The sequence below is a fragment of the Tachypleus tridentatus genome, chromosome 6 (genome assembly GCF_004210375.1).
Source record: "Tachypleus tridentatus isolate NWPU-2018 chromosome 6, ASM421037v1, whole genome shotgun sequence".
In the NCBI taxonomy this organism is placed as follows: domain Eukaryota; kingdom Metazoa; phylum Arthropoda; class Merostomata; order Xiphosura; family Limulidae; genus Tachypleus; species Tachypleus tridentatus.
Window position 1 is genome coordinate 25687425 of NC_134830.1, and position 16144 is coordinate 25703568.

The 16144-nt window shown below is 32.9% G+C and overlaps 2 protein-coding genes across 2 annotated transcripts; both read right to left on the reverse strand.

The window, feature by feature from the left end:
• Positions 1 to 242: 242 nt before the first annotated feature.
• LOC143254508 (uncharacterized) lies at positions 243 to 5344 on the reverse strand. The gene is made up of 4 exons (XM_076509683.1): positions 4375 to 5344; positions 2886 to 2954; positions 1545 to 1634; positions 243 to 324 (listed from the first exon to the last, which is right to left on the reverse strand). The coding sequence occupies exons 1-4, from the start codon at positions 5341 to 5343 to the stop codon at positions 268 to 270; spliced, it is 1185 nt and encodes a 394-aa protein (XP_076365798.1). The 5' UTR covers position 5344; the 3' UTR covers positions 243 to 267.
• A 5004-nt stretch (positions 5345 to 10348) lies between these two features.
• LOC143254509 (uncharacterized) lies at positions 10349 to 15770 on the reverse strand. Its single transcript, XM_076509684.1, has 4 exons — positions 14764 to 15770; positions 12828 to 12896; positions 12209 to 12298; positions 10349 to 10528 (listed from the first exon to the last, which is right to left on the reverse strand). The coding sequence occupies exons 1-4, from the start codon at positions 15763 to 15765 to the stop codon at positions 10475 to 10477; spliced, it is 1215 nt and encodes a 404-aa protein (XP_076365799.1). The 5' UTR covers positions 15766 to 15770; the 3' UTR covers positions 10349 to 10474.
• Positions 15771 to 16144: the final 374 nt, after the last annotated feature.

Sequence of the window (16144 nt, forward strand, 5' to 3'; positions counted from 1 at the left end):
GTATAATATTATTTAAACGTACAGGAGAAGAACGAACATTTTCGTATAAAAAAATGTCTTTTCTCTTTGTGACTTAATTACAAGTAACTCTAAGTATGAGTGAGTGCAAATTGTTGCTCTTAGTATAATGAATACTGTAATATTATATTTTAAATGTATAATAAATTTCTAAAAGAACAATTATAATAATTGTTTTGAATAATTATGAATTTTCAAAATTTTAAGAATCGTTCTTGAAGTGAGTTGTTCATTTTTATAATTAATGATTTATATTTCTCCAGTCTGGATCATGATAACAGTGTAGGTTATAATAGCCCCAATGATCTGTAAAAAAAGAGAGAAATAAAAACATATAATAATCCTAAATTCTAAACAAGGAAAAAATAAAACAAAAAAAGTTATCCGATATTAAGAGACAGTTTGAAGCGAAACGTGAAATATGTTTTGTTATTAATGTTAATAACATAGTTTACAGCGAAACGACATCAAGTAGAAAAACATAACAATTTTAAGTTAGCTTCTGTTCTTAAATACAACAGTGAAAAACTCGAATAGGTTTTTCTTAAAATAGAAGATAATTTATTTCAATGTCGACTGGCTTGAATTTCCAAACTTACTATCTATTCATTCATCCATCTATTATTTAGTTTGTCAACTAAGTATATTGTAATCCTTTAAGGGGTTGATCTACATTGATTACTGACTTTGCTAACTACCTACGTTTTATTATGAAAGTGTAAACATATTTACAAAAGGAGGTTTTAGAAAACAAATAACGATAGTTAACCTGCAGCTGACCTATGACAGGTCGAACCGTTGTTCTGTGCTTTATTTTAATTAAAGGTTTAATACCTATACCAACCATCTTTAGAATATGTGCGTTTTTTTTTATAACAAAGCCACATTGGGCTTTCTGCTGAGTCTACCGACGGAAATCAAACCACTGATTTTAGCGTTGTAAATCCGAAGACTTACCCCTGTACCAGGTGGGGACTTTTAGAATATAATGACTGGGTTTGGATAACGTAACATAGAAAGTTACGTTTATATTAGAAAAGAAAAACATTTATTGGTACATTTGAAAGATAAGTTATTTATAGTTACTGTTTCTGGTTGAAACAGCGAGTAAAGAAAATTGTCATTGCAGCAAAAGAACGTCGTTTTCATACAGTATTACAATGTATCTAAGAAGAACGTTACACGCTTGAAACTTTATTAAACATGATATGTTGTAAGAGTCTAAAAACATGTAGCTCGTAAGAACTACTTTAAACTTTCTCTCAGCTATTGAAACATGATAAACTTATTTTATAAATATATATATTTCATAAGTTGTAAAACGTACTGGTGAGAATTAGACACTTTGACAATAAAGTTGAAAAAAGACTTTTATTCTCAAGATAATAACAATAAAAACTTTTTATTTATTATTATTATGATTTAAAAAGTGAACTTTATTTTGAACTTTACTGTTAAAATTATTTTATATATTTTTAGCTTTGCCTTATGCTTTATAAAACGACTATTCGTTCAAGCGTACGTACAGTTGTCATCAAAGAACGGTTTATTGCAAAGAAACCTGATGCAGTAAAGCATATTCCATTTTCTGAGGTTATCGTAGTGGAGAGTATTACCTGTGGATATAGAAAAAATATATTTTAAATTCAAATTTCAGCAAAAACTTAAGTTGCAAAGATCAACCAATAAGCCTTATGTAATTGGCGACCAATACAATTATTGAAATTTACGCTTTAAGAGTTAAATATTTGCTTCCAAAAAATACCTAATAAATTATTCGATCACAACTTTATTTTAGCTCAAAAATGTTGACTTTTGCTTTGTCCATATCACCTAGTCGTTGATGAAACTTTTTAGAATGGACGGCAACTCTCTGTTGTGAAGACATATGTGTAGAGGACGACGTTTCGAAAGTTGTCGTCCATTCTACAAAGTTTCATTATGAATACTCTGCCTGAACAATATATCAAAGAATACACTTAGATGTTATTACTCGTGCATTCCAACGTTAAATTCTTCAGTTTCAAGGTTATCGAAAAATATTTTGAACGTTGAATAATAGTATTTTAGAAAGAAAGTAAATATCTTCTGATTGAAATATGTATTTTACAGTGGTGTGTGCTGGCCGGTAGATTTGTTTTATGACAACTATACATAAAACATAACTAAAACATAAATAACATCTTGTGTCACTGCTTTTCCTAAACTGCAGTAATTATATAGTTGTGCTAGTACTGGTCATACATGTTTCAAATATTTTTATAACGACTAAAGCACTATTTTTTAAAAACTCTCCGCGGGCTGGTTTACGTCCGGGAAAGATGGTGACGCGGAAAATATGCCACTGGTATTTTAACAGTCTAGTTCCTATTAACGTCTTCTACATTAAGATGTTTTTATTGTTCATTTTATTTCTCATTTTATGACCAATAAATGTCTTCGTATTTTCTATACTAGACCTACACAAGTATTTCTAGGTATTAAAAATAATTCAGTTTTCAGATTCATTCCGTATTACTGTCTACTATTATCATACGTTACATTATGAAGTGTGTTTAAATAGAATATACTATTAATAGTGCGTGTTTCTTCATAATTAAAGCAATACGTGAACATTTTATACGTGTAATTTAAAGTGCAGAAAAGCAGATGACATTGGAATATCAAAGAAAAGTCAAAATTTCTCCCATGAAACTGAATAGTAATGATGGAGGAATATAAATATCATGTAATATATTTTGATTTTAGAAATGTAATACTAAGATTTTACGAAGACTTTTGACGTATCATAATGTTTTGTCTTCTCTTATGTTAAGGTGTTCTAGCTTACCCTGATATTATGTTAGAAACTTATCAATTTTACTTACTTGCTGCAAAGATTCCAAAGGAATCTGCTCTGCCTTAAATGTTTGAACTATCTTGAAGAACTGGATGCCCTGATTAACATACAGAATGTTTTTTAATCAAAAACAAGACAGTAACTATAACTCAACATTTATTGTATTCACACATGGAAACGAAAAAACACACACACAAACATCACAGCACAAAAGCATAACACATTAAGGTGATAACACAATTCGTGTTAAAAGAGGGCTAATTGTTTGTTTTAGAATTCCGCTAAAAGCTACTCGAGGGCTATCTGCTCTAGCCGTCCCTAATGTAGCAGTGTAAGACTAGAAGGAAGGCAGCTATTAATCACCACCCACCGCCAACTCTTGGGCTACTCTTTTTTACCAACGAATAATGGGATTGACCGTCACATTATAACGCTCCCACGGCTGAAAGGGCAATCATGTTTGGTGCGACCGCGATTCGAACCCGGGACCCTCAGATTACGAGCTGAACGCCTTAACACACCTGGCATTGTTATATTATATTTCGTATAATACCTTTTAATACCATACAAATTGTTGGTAAAGGTAGTCTCCTATATCTGTTTCTTTCATTTTTTATTACATAAACAAACGAAATAAAACTAATAATAAAATTCATTTCTTTTTTTACTTTATAGGGGTAACAACGTTGCCAAGTTGTTGTTAAATCTAGCGATCGAAAGCTATGAGGTGGAATAGTTCTAACTACAGAACCAAAACTCTTTAGCTATAGTGTATTACATATTATTAAATGATACAAGAACATCCCTAGATGAAAAAAATACCCTTACAACAGTTCTCATATTTATTGATACTATCTTATCAAAACAGCAAAAATGTCATTCTACTTTAAGAGATATTAACCAAAGGATTTGGTCAATAGAGGACAGGTTTTGTGTTAATAAAAAGTGATGTTAATTAGCGTCAACTTACTCGTTGTTATATACCGCCCTGAGCGGTTACGGTGGATTCAAGATGAGATTTCAGACAGGCCAATTGCATTGTTTGATTTTCATCTAAATAGTGAACAATGGCTGTGATGTTGGATGTATCGAGAAGTAATTAATTTTGGATGATAAGAGAAATGTTCCACGTTAACATTTGGTATTTTTTGTTCATTTATGCCGAACTGTGTGGTACACTAGTATTCAATAACAATTTATAGTTAAGGCTTGAAATCTTCTTTCTTAGTGGCATCTCGACTCCAACTAATAAAATAGTGGCAATTATTGGCATTGAAGTTTATGAAGCACTTTAATAATAATATTTTTAGAGAGGTAAATATTTTGACTATAATATAAAGATCTCGACCAACCGAACAAAACGTTGTTCGCTCTTCTATGTAAAATATTTTCTCAACCCAAACGAGCCGTTTTTGCAAATTTATTTCAAAACGTTTAAAATTAACATTAAACTTTAATGTAAAAAACTCACAACTACAATGATTTTATCATTTAACGTATTTCTTAGTGATGCTTACCTTATTTTGCATGTTTTCTGAAAACGTGCAAGAGATGAACATTCCAGTGAAAAGAACTATGAAACAGGTAACCAGTTCAATCACCATTCCATTATTTGAGGAATATGCCATCAGTGTTCCACAAATACAACAAAACAAAATTCCATTGAAAAACATGATAAGTATGCCAGGAGAAAAACACTTATCTGTATCTTTAACAAGCTCACATAACCTAACATGAAGTATTCTCAAGTTTTCAAATTCCGCTACATCTACAGTGTTTGTTATGTCTCGGAGTCTTTCGTTCAGAAAATCAAATAAACTGCTGAAAATAAACGAAAAATAAGAAACGTAAGTGACATAATATTGTCCCCAGCCTATAAGAAAATAATTAAGGATAAAACTTGTGATAATCAAAGATATACTCCGGTAATCGAAACTAAGCATAGAGTTTAAATGCAGGTTGAATAAAACCACAAACAGTACGTAAGAAGGGGCTATAACGAACAAAAACAACATTATTATGTTCGAAAAATATTTCGTTTTAATTTTTTGCTTTCTGAGGAAGCAAATTTCGTCTTCCATGACAATTAGCTTTTTCACAATTGAAATGCAGAGTGGTCCTTTATACCATGAAACCATAGTAGAAACCACACAATTCGATAGAAAGACTGTGAAGTTTACATAGTTGAGTATACGTGAGAATTCATTAAGTTTAGAAGAGGGGGCTTGAGATAAAGGGAGCATATAAATACCACAAGACAACACAAGTATCCATAGAAACACTGGGTAGATTACCATGAAATTACATCTTTTTGTACGGACATCTTCTGGTCCGCTCTGTGTTAACTCTGCTGAAGAGTACCATCCGAAGATACGGAAAAACCAGCTAATCCTTCGAAAACTTTGGTAAACCAGACTAAAGCATTCCCGTTTGGTTTTGTTGTTTTCACTAAGGAAAATTGTTGGTAAATGAGAAGAGTCCGCCATGTTATACTTCGAATAGGAGTGATATAGTGTGCTTAGGATTGAACGGAATACCATGCGTCAGTCCTTTTCTGTCATCACGTATGACAGCGCAGACTTTGCTTTGCTATAGCCAATCATAAAACATGTTTAGCCGAGTAAATCAATAGCATTTATTTTAAGGTAATAAACATCACATTGTCATCGTTCTATACTTGTCCTAATTATTTAGTAACTAACCGTATATATAAGTTAATAAGTTCTTTGTTGTGAAGTAACAACATCAGTAAGGTTTAACATTCTCGATACATTAACCGTATGTTAACTGAGGTATTTGTTTGTTTTGATTTTCGCGCAAAGCTACATGAGGGCTATCTGCGATAGTCGTCCATAATTGAACAATGTAAGACTAAAGGAAAGGCAGCTAGTCACACCGCCCACCACCAAATCTTGCGCTACTCTTTTACCAAAGATTAGTAGGATTGATTGCCACATTATATCTGTGGCATATAATGATATGCCATGAAAGAATTGCATAATGCATAAAAACGTCACCCTTATGCTGAAAGGGTGAGCATGTTTGGTGCGAAGCGGATTCGTACCCGTGACCCTCAGATTACGCGTCGAACGCCGTAACCCACCTGGCCTAAAGTTCTATCCACAGAATTATTTGAAAATATGTTTAAAATGCTTCATATTACACTAGAATGTTTAGTTAACATTAGCTACTTTTTATTACATAAGGAAAACTATTTAAAATATTTTGGATTGGTGATTCTTATAGTACTTTGTTGGTGATCTATTTGTGAATATAATATTTCTTGAAATATTTATTGAGGTCGAATGTGGAGTAATTAGTAAAAACCTTATATTATACGTGAAATATTACAGGTGCCATATTGTACAGGTGATGGAAGCTAAATATTTATTGTCTGGTTATTTGAAATTACAATGATTACTTGTTTATAACACATAATGCGGCAGAATATTAAGCTGTAATGTTACCATTTAAGTAATGGAAAGAACGAAAATAAAAATCGAATTTTCTATATTTGAATACGGTAGAACATTTACTTTTTTTTTGTAATGTAGAAAGTGACCAGGGATATTTTGTTCATTTTGTGTAAAAAGTTATATTATTGGTAAACTTAATAGTTGTATGCCATTTGATATAAAAATAAGAGTATTAGATTTTAACTTAAAAAGTTTATAACGTGTCTGCATTACTTTCTGTTTACTGTTAAGTTCTAATTATTAATATTTTAATCCTAATAGATAGGTAACGTTATCGACCTCATGGAAGCTACTGTACAAGAATTGCATATCATCTTAGTAAAATAACATATTTCAAACTATATGACAATAATAATTCAATAATGCAAGGACGACCAGCAGGAACTATGAAGTCATTAAAATGAGAGTATGGTTCTCTTCCCTATGGTAATTATTGTCGTTCTAATGTACAATTAAACCTACCATAAATGTTAAAGGAATAAAGTACACATTCACATTTTTTATCAATATATATATATATAAATTTATATTAATATCTGGGTTTAAGCTAAAGTGTTCCTAACGAAAATTACACATGTAGACATATTGGTGGCATTTGATCTATTGGACAATTAAGTGAACAAGTAAAGAACTACTTCCATGCATTTCTAAGAGAGAGATAAACATAAAAGGTTTTCGCACCAGCTTTTAAGAGTATTACACATTTAATGTACGTCAAACAGGACAGTCCATATCTACCATTCATTTTAACTCAATATTATACCCAGTGGAATTATCTCATCAGTATCTCTTGACAAGGGAAAACCGAAAGAAGAAGCCTAGACTTTATGTATTGGTAGAATGCATATTTTATATTTGTTTTTTAAATGTCTTTTACCATTAATATAGTTACATACGAATTTCAAGTATATGCAACATTGATGATACTAGTTTATTTTGTTTTAATTAATCACACGGAGTAACTTTTCGCAGCGAAATATTTTATTTCACCACATTTATTGTGTGGTGTTTCTGTTCTGAGTCACCAGTGCATTAACCACACTACTTCTGCGTTTTTTTATGATCGAGTTCCCGTGTTCAAAGCACAGATAGCCCATTGTGTAGCCTTGTGCTTAATTTTAAACAAACAAACAAACAAAACTTAACTTTCTAGATCTTAATACCTTTTACAATTAAACTAATAAGTTCTGTGTTTATCTTAGAAATATTTATTGAGACAACATTGGATGTCTTTTTTTTAATTGCCTCCCAGTGGCATAGCGGTATGCCCTTGAACTAATTCCATTAGAAACCGCGTTTCGATACTTGTGGGTGGTAGATTACAGATTATAGAGTTTTGTGTTTAATTTAAAACAAAAAAAAACATTTTTGTCACTATTTTGTCCTATTTTTCATATACACATCTTAATCGTATTGAAACCTGCTTTTCCTGTAATTTCTTTCCCTGTTGTTGAGTGTTTGTTTTACTAAGTCGAATGGTGGTGATTTCCAATATGCATAGATTAGTTTCATTGCTGGCTTGTAACATAATTTTGCACTTCATCTCGGGTGTTGTTTGTAGTAGAAATTTCCTGGTAGTTGAAACATTGTATTGAAGCTAATCTACGTAGATATGTATTGCAGAAGTTTTGATTTGGTTGTTGTTAAATGCAAAGCCATAAAATCAGCTGTCTGTGTGGTGCCCACTGTGGGTATCAAAACCTGGATTTCAACGATACAAACCTTCATATTTACAGTTGAATCACTGGGAAGATTACTGTATAAAGTTTGTTCTTCAAGGGGAAACATAGTTCTTTGTTCCAACCCCCACCCCATTTATGATACAGTTAATATGTACTGGTGAATAAATTATATGAATTATTTTTATGAATTTTTTACATTGCTGGCACTCGTATAGAGAAATATTAAAAATATCATACGCACAACACTACGTTTAGTTACTTAAAAGATTGACAAAATTTGTATTAAAGAAGTCATTCATCGGGATGGAGAAGAAGCATTTGGATCGAACCGAATGGATGCAGATTTAAAGAACATGATTATTTGGATCATAGTTTGGTCAAATTAATTTTCGTTTCTGAACATGTTCATTAATTCGTTATTCTTCACATACGAGTTAGTGTGTCAGTTTTTGTTAAGTGTCAATTATTTGTTTTTTGACATTGTTGGTATATAACATCATCATCTGCTCTCTCTGGTAGAATGACAGAGAGACTGACCAATCCAACGTAAATTACAACAGAAATCCTACAATCACCCCATTCAGTATTTACTGTCATTCTACATCCATAGTAACTACTTCCTGGTTATTTTTAGGCTAGAATTACGTTGCGTCCTCCTAGCATCAGAGTAAACTTCAAGGATTTCTCCAGTTGCTAGTCTTCTTTCTATGGATTTTAACACACAATCTATCGAGACTGGACTATCATCAGGAATTTTTTATTTCTTATTTTCCAACATGGATGCCAAAAATTACTCAATTGGTGTGCTTCTTTATATGTTTAAATATTTCCAGGTACTGTCTGCATGATAATGTCCACTAGATCATTCATGACTGTCAAAACTTCCAGTACTACACTTTTTGACACACTTGGCAATAAGATAGCAATTTCTCGGTTCGGCAACTGTTAACACATTAAACGTAAGCTTGAATAATATCAACTCAAACAACCACTCCTTCATATCTTATGTTTATATTCTCTTTTGTTATTTGTGTTGTGGATCTTTTATTGGTTCAAAAGGAATTTGTAAATGAAATCAGAGACAGCACAGTAGTTCGTAAAGTATTGCGCATTACGGAACTCACATGATTCAACACGGAAGGTACTGATTCTCACGCAGTGTAATAATGTTGTGGGCCACTGTGACCACTGTCTTACTTATGACTGTTATTATTTAGTCAGATAATTGTCCAATACATAACATAAGCGGCAAATGCAACACGTCTCCGTCACGCAAAATCAACATGGCCAATTTCGACACTAGATAGATAATTAAAAACACAGAGAAACTGAAAATTGTATATATCATTGCTTGAAACCTGCAAGTAGGTATCTTTGTTACAAATCCCATGTACATGCACATGAAAAGTTTACGATAACCCTAAATTGTACTTTCTTCGTTGAAACATTTAAACAAAGACAAATATTATAAAATTATATACATATCTTTTTGGGATCTACAAAAGAGTATCTTTGTACCAAATCCCAGGTCAAAACAAGGCTAATTACTTGACCAAAGCTCCTAAAATTACAGGCTCATTTAACATCCTGACTTTCTAAAATGACCAAAAATGAGACATATCCCACATTTAATCTTTGTGCCAAATCTCATGTAAAATTGCGAAATGCGGCGTAGTAATTTAACAACAACAAAACACAAACACACTAAGACTGTGACTTATTGCGAGCTCTAACCCAATTAAAAATATTCATAGCAATTACTTAATGAAGTACCTGTGGACAAGGTACCCCATCTATTTATGTATCATTATGTCACATTCAAATGAAACCAAAGAATATATCAGAAATGTTTCACTTGAGTACCTTGAAAAATGTATCCATATCATCCAGTTAATGTATTTTTAATATTTCAATGTTAGTAAAAGTAAATATTTTGTGTTGCTGTTTTTCTTTTGTTTTGTTTTTGAAATTCGCACAAAGCTACTCGAGGGCTATCTGTGCTAGCCGTCCCTAATTTAGCAGTGTAAGACTAGAGGAAAGGCACCTAGGCATCACCACCCACCGCCAACTCTCGGGCTACTCTTTTACCAACGAATAGTGGGATTGACCGTCACATTATAACGCCCCTACTTCCGGAAAGGCGAACATGTTCGGTGTGACCGGGATTCGAACTCGCGACCCTGAGATTACGAGTCGAACGCCTTAATCCACCTGGCCATGCCGGGCCCTTTTCATTTACGAAGAACGTAAATAATCCTTGAGCTCTTCGAATGGGATAGAAACATTTTTATTTTTTTTAACATGAGTTTAATATCAAAGCACATTATAGAGTTCAATACATACGATAAAGTAAACATCAACACAATATTCGTTAGGTTTCTATTGAGTGAAGGTAAGTAACATTCATAACCTCAAATAACCGTCAACTCCAAATAGTTGAAATTCTTGATGAACTAACTTTATGAGGTCGTCTGTATCAGGATAACAGTGTAGGTTAATATTGTACCCAAAATCTGGAAGGAAATAAAGAGAATAATTTGTTTATTTAATAGAAGTAAACTAAAATATCACTAAAATTATAATCTCTTGAACATTAAATTATGATTTCAAGCAATCATATTCAGACAAGCAGTTTAAGCACACGAGTTATTACTTTCAGTTAAATGAAGTTTCATCTATATTTTTTTTTTTTTTAACATTTACAGAATATTTCAATTATGTTAATATATTTGAATTTGACCACTGAGCATATTGGTAGCAGTAATTTGAAGCAGTTGGTGAAACAACACTCAAGTGATTTCTTTCTCTCTATTGCAACAGGCCGGGCATGGCCTAGCGCGTTAAGGCGTGTGCTTCGTAATCTGAGGGTCGCGGGTTCGCGCCCGAGTCGCGCCAAACATGCCCGCCCTCCCAGCCGTGGGGGCGTTATAATGTGACGGTGAATCCCACTTTTCGTTGGTAAAAGAGTTGGCGGTGGGTCGTACGTTTGTAATAAAGTTTTAATCATTACCTATTTAAGCCGTCTCCTGATTTTTATTTTCTAAAAGATTGGTTCTCAATCACCAAATTCACTTCAAGTGTTGCAACAGGGGTGTAATTCATGCCAGATAGCGCATGACCAAACAGTGACGTAATATATTACGAGATAGAAGGAACACAAGTTGAAACTGAAATCTGAAACATCTGGTGTAGAAATAAAATATAAAATGGAAAAGAAAAGCTGCTGTTAGAGGTAGAAGAAGAGGTCAAAGGTTGAATCTTCCAAGGTCCATTAAAAAATTAAATGCAGAGAATGACTCAAGCTTCGTAATTTTAAAAAATAGTAGTCCTGAACGTATATATCATATTTGTCATATGAATCTATCTGGTTTTTACATATGCTGTTTGCCATGCCTTTTCCTTATTGTTGTTACGTATTAAAATCGGAATGTGTTAGTGACAGCTGAGATAAAACCGTTGGAAACAGAGGAACGTGTTATTATGTTTCTATGACAGGTTTTAATTTATTAGAGATATCTGTTAAGCAATACACTTCAATAAATACCATTAACCAACATCAGAACGAGCCATTTAAACACGTCTCAACTGCACTTATACTGAGGTTATCTGATTATGTTTTCATTGATTTGTTTTAATGACCAAGCTTTGGTGGCAATATTTATAAAATCATTTATAGATTTGGAGAAACAACTTAAACGAGCGTGTAAAGTATACATAATAAAAGCGTTAGAACTTGATCGTAACAATCCTGCTTCGCCAATACAGTATAATTCGTCGTTAACTTTAAGAGTTAAAAAAAATATACGTTGTTTGTTTTTTAAATTTTACGCAAAGCTACACGAGAGTCATCTGCGTTAGCCGTCTCTAATTTAGCAGTGTAAGACTAGAGGGAAGGCAACTAGTTATCACCACCCACTGCTAATTCTTAGGCTACTCTTTTACCAAAGAATAGCGGAATTGAACGTCCTTTTATAATGCCTCCATGAGCGAGCATGTTTGATGGGTACGGTATTCAAACCTGCGACCCTCAGAATTCGAGTGGAATGCCTTAACCACCTGGCCATAATACAACATATTTCATCGTTAACTAAAACTAGTCAACATGATACAATATTCGGACACTGTTTGTAAGAAAAAATTTACAAAAGTGTCAGTAATTTGAGAATTCATAAGAACACCTATAAACACCTTACCGTGATCATCAGTTGCTGATTTATGGTAAAGAACTGAGATCCAGTAAAAGATATTTGTCTTTTTGGTCTCACTATAGCTGATAACGTTACCTGCAAAATTTCAAATATGTCTATTAGAATCTAATTTCGGTAATTTGCTCTTGTGTGTTGATATCTTAAATATCTATGTCTGTAATCAAAGAAAAATCTATCAGAATCTAATAATAGCAAACTCTAGCATTTATCATAGAATCATATAATTCATATTTACAGCCTTGCAAATATTACAGTTTTTGCGTTTGAAACACGAATTCTAATATAAATTGACTTTCTAAAAATGTTGGAAACGAGATACCAAATAGAGACCCGAAAACGTTCTGATATTATTCAAGCTTAAATAATTAAATTACTTAAATAATTCCCATGATGACAATTAAAAATAACCATTTATCGATCAGTGCTGTACTACATACATATAGTCTGGGAAAATAAATCGAATTTATGAAAAATTAATTACGTTAGACAAGAACGTTTTCTATTATTTAACAGAATGCATTAAGATAAGTTATTTTCGAATCTTTTAAGTTAAAGAAACGTACTGACTTTATGATATAGATTAATATAAGATGGATTAATGTACCTGCTGTGCTAGCTCCTGGGGAAGGTCATTCGAGGACATTTCACTCATTATTTCATAAAACGTATGAGTCTGCGCAAAAAAATAAAACAGATAAATACAAAAGATTGAAATTGGTAAAAATATATCGTTTAGACAACGTGTAACTCTTGTAGTTGAGTGCTTAATTTAAAATTATATTTATTCAAATGATTTATAGTAATTAATAAGAAGTGATATGGAAAAATAATAGTAATGTTTGTCTTTACTGCTGGAAACGTTTATTCTTATTCGAGTATAATTTGTAAAGTGCTTGAAGAAACTGAAGAAAAGAGGTCTTATTGGAAAATACATTATACATTAGAAAAGTATTTAACCTCAGTCGTAACGCTTGGAAATTTTGGGTATTCTACTTACAACAATAAATTAATCTGCTTTGAAATAAGAAGAAAAAATTCTTCATTGTGCTAGGAAATAAACATATTTCAATCAACACGTTTGAGCTTCTTTTATGTTTCAAAAAAGCGACTACTGTAATTTTCATGGATGTTCAGAGTTTTATAGTCTATTTCACAAGGCCCGGTATGGCCAGGTGGGTTAAGGGGTGCAACTCGTAATCTGAGATTCGCGGGTTCGAATTCCCGTCGCACCAAAAGTGCTTGCCCTTTCAGCCGTGAGGGCGTTATAATGTGACGGTCAATCCCACTATTCATTGGTAAAAGAGTAGTCCAAGAGTTAGCGGTTTGTGGTGATTACTAACTACCTTCCCTCTAGTTTTATATTCTTAAATTAGGGACGGCTTGCGCACATAGCTTTCGAGTAGCTTTGCACAAAATTAAAAAAAACAAACAAACAATTTCACAGCACAGTGTTTAGTTAAGTAGCTTCTGACTTATTTTAATTTTGAGGGTCGCGGGTTTGAATCTCCGTCGCATCAAACATGCTTGCCCTTTCAGCCGTGAGGGCGTTATAATGTGACGGTCAATCCCACTATTCGTTGGTAAAAAAGTAACTCAAAAGTTGGCGGCGGGTGGCAATGACTAGCTACCTTTCCTCTAGTCTTACACTGTTAAATTAGGGACGGCTAGAGCAAAAGCTGTCGTGTAGCTTTGCGCGAAATTCAAAAAATAAACAAACCTATTTTAATAAGAAACATTTAGCTACTTCATGTTTAACGCCATATATTACGTACATAGATGTTTTTGAGTTGTATAAATTATTGTAAAATTAAAAAAAACACTTGAAAATCATCTCATTATAATACAGGTTTCCAATGATTTTATTGTGTGGAAAGTGTCACGTGTTCTACAGTAATTCGTATGCAAGGAATCCGAAAATTATGTTTATTTGTCTTCATCACATTTTGCTATGGTAAACATGTTGACATAGGCTAGCTATAGATTTCTCTAGAGCAATCGCGACGTTAAAGTCTTAGCTGTCGTTTTGGAACCCAAACATAACAAACATAATTGCAAAAAAAAATCTTAATTCTAATAAACGAAATAATAATTTGATTTAAGTAAATTATTTCTTTTCTTCCTGATTTGTAAAAAAAAACTCCTTACGAGATAAAAAAATATTATTATTTTCGAAATCTGCGTAACTGAATTATGTAAAATCCGTTATCGCAGACCTCTATAATTATATGCTATTTTAAAATTAATAATCTTTATAATAAATTATGTCATATGAAATGTCTTAAAAATTTAACCGAAAATTACAGTTTTCTACACGATGCAAATGCTGCACTAATACCTTCACCTAACGCCCCCGCTAGTACAGCGGGAAGTCTAGGGATTTACAACGCTAAAATCTGGGGTTCGATTTCTTTCGATGGGCTCAGCAGATAGCCCCATCTGGCTTTCCTATAATAAACAAACACACACAAAACACCCTAATGGCATAAAAGACACATTACCAAGTGTTTTAATATATATTAGAAATATTTAAAATCACCTACCTTTCTTGTCAACGCTTCACATATTAGGCAGGTTAAACACATAATTACGACAGATCTCAGAAGCAAGAGACTTATTCCAGCTTTGTACTCCAACTGAATGTCTTCCTTAATTAATAATGCTCCACAAAAACAGCAAAAATATAACCGTGTAACAAAAAAAAGAAGTATTCCTGGAGATAAAAGTTTATCTGTCTTCTCCATAATTTTTACCAGTCTGAGATGAATTTGTCTCAAGTGCTCAATATCTGGCAAACACACTGAATGTCCTGTCCGGGTTATATTTCTAACTTGAGCGTTTAAAGATTCAAATAAACCATTAGAAATAAGTGCAAAGTATATGGCGTAAACTACGTAAATTTCTCCCCAGAATATTCCCCCCACCACCCAGGCTATTAAAGAAATTATGTAAAAGAGGAAGCGAGAGATATTAGTGGGAAAATATTGATCATGAATATGTGAAAAATTTTGATCCTGAAGAAAAGCCAGAGAGATATGGAAAGCAGCCATAAACACGATACTTACACTAAGCACAATAATAAATATTTTCAAAAGCAAGTTCACGTTATTCTGCGACCTTCGAAAAAACCCAACTTTCAGCTCCAGATCAAGATATTCGTTCAATATGGTGATGAACGAGGGAGCCTTATAGAACATAACAGCTATAGAAGCAGAAGCACTAACAAATACAAAGAAAATAGACGAAAGTCCAACATAATAAAGAAACGTATTCAGGTTTGGAGGCTTAAAACAAATATGTAAATACATTGATGAAACCAAACAGCCTAACAACAGAAGCCAAATGATAGCGCCATACAATGATAACCAACTAAACCTTTTGACATGTAAATACTTTGGACTATTTTTTTGCAGCCCCAACAAAAAGGATGCACCACCAAGACGAGCTACGCAGGTTAGAGTTCGGAAAGTTTGGTATATTGGTGATTGATAATCATCGGTTTCTGCTGTGGTTATCGACTGTTTAAATACTTGAACCTGCAACATGTTGTGTTCCTCCTTTTGGTATGTTTTAAAGCAAATATGAGTCACTTGACGTAGCGGCTGAGTGTTTGTCGTTTCTCATACCCTTATGTTAAGCTCGTGACGTGTTTCGTTATGACAGCCAATCACATGTTGTTCACTATTTTTTTGTTGTTTCGTAGCGTTCAATTCGTTGGTCATTTATAAGAATCAAGAATTTCTGAACGACTTACAGCTTCTTGATTGGTATTGATACCTATTCTGTGCATCAGGTTTTGTTCATATGAACAAACAAACAAATCAAATTATATTGTTGTCAGTAACGGCTAGCTGGATAGTGATAGATTCATGAAATAGATGTTGAAAAGGGATGGCGAGAGGCAGATCAGTGCTGGTCCAGCGT

What these genes read in the sequence shown, in the direction of transcription:
- LOC143254509 (XM_076509684.1), bottom strand. Translation starts at nt 15,765, where the DNA reads ATGTTGCAGGTTCAAGTATTTAAACAGTCGATAACCACAGCAGAAACC. An exon ending in GTGAAGCGTTGACAAGAAAG is followed by an intron (nt 12,897 to 14,763) that starts GTAGGTGATTTT and finishes TTTTTTGCGCAG; the next exon opens with ACTCATACGTTTTATGAAAT. An exon ending in ATCAGCAACTGATGATCACG is followed by an intron (nt 10,529 to 12,208) that starts GTAAGGTGTTTA and finishes ATTTCCTTCCAG; the next exon opens with ATTTTGGGTACAATATTAAC.
- LOC143254508 (XM_076509683.1), bottom strand. Translation starts at nt 5,343, where the DNA reads ATGGCGGACTCTTCTCATTTACCAACAATTTTCCTTAGTGAAAACAAC. An exon ending in CAGAAAACATGCAAAATAAG is followed by an intron (nt 2,955 to 4,374) that starts GTAAGCATCACT and finishes TATGTTAATCAG; the next exon opens with GGCATCCAGTTCTTCAAGAT. An exon ending in ACCGTTCTTTGATGACAACT is followed by an intron (nt 325 to 1,544) that starts GTACGTACGCTT and finishes CTTTTTTTACAG; the next exon opens with ATCATTGGGGCTATTATAAC.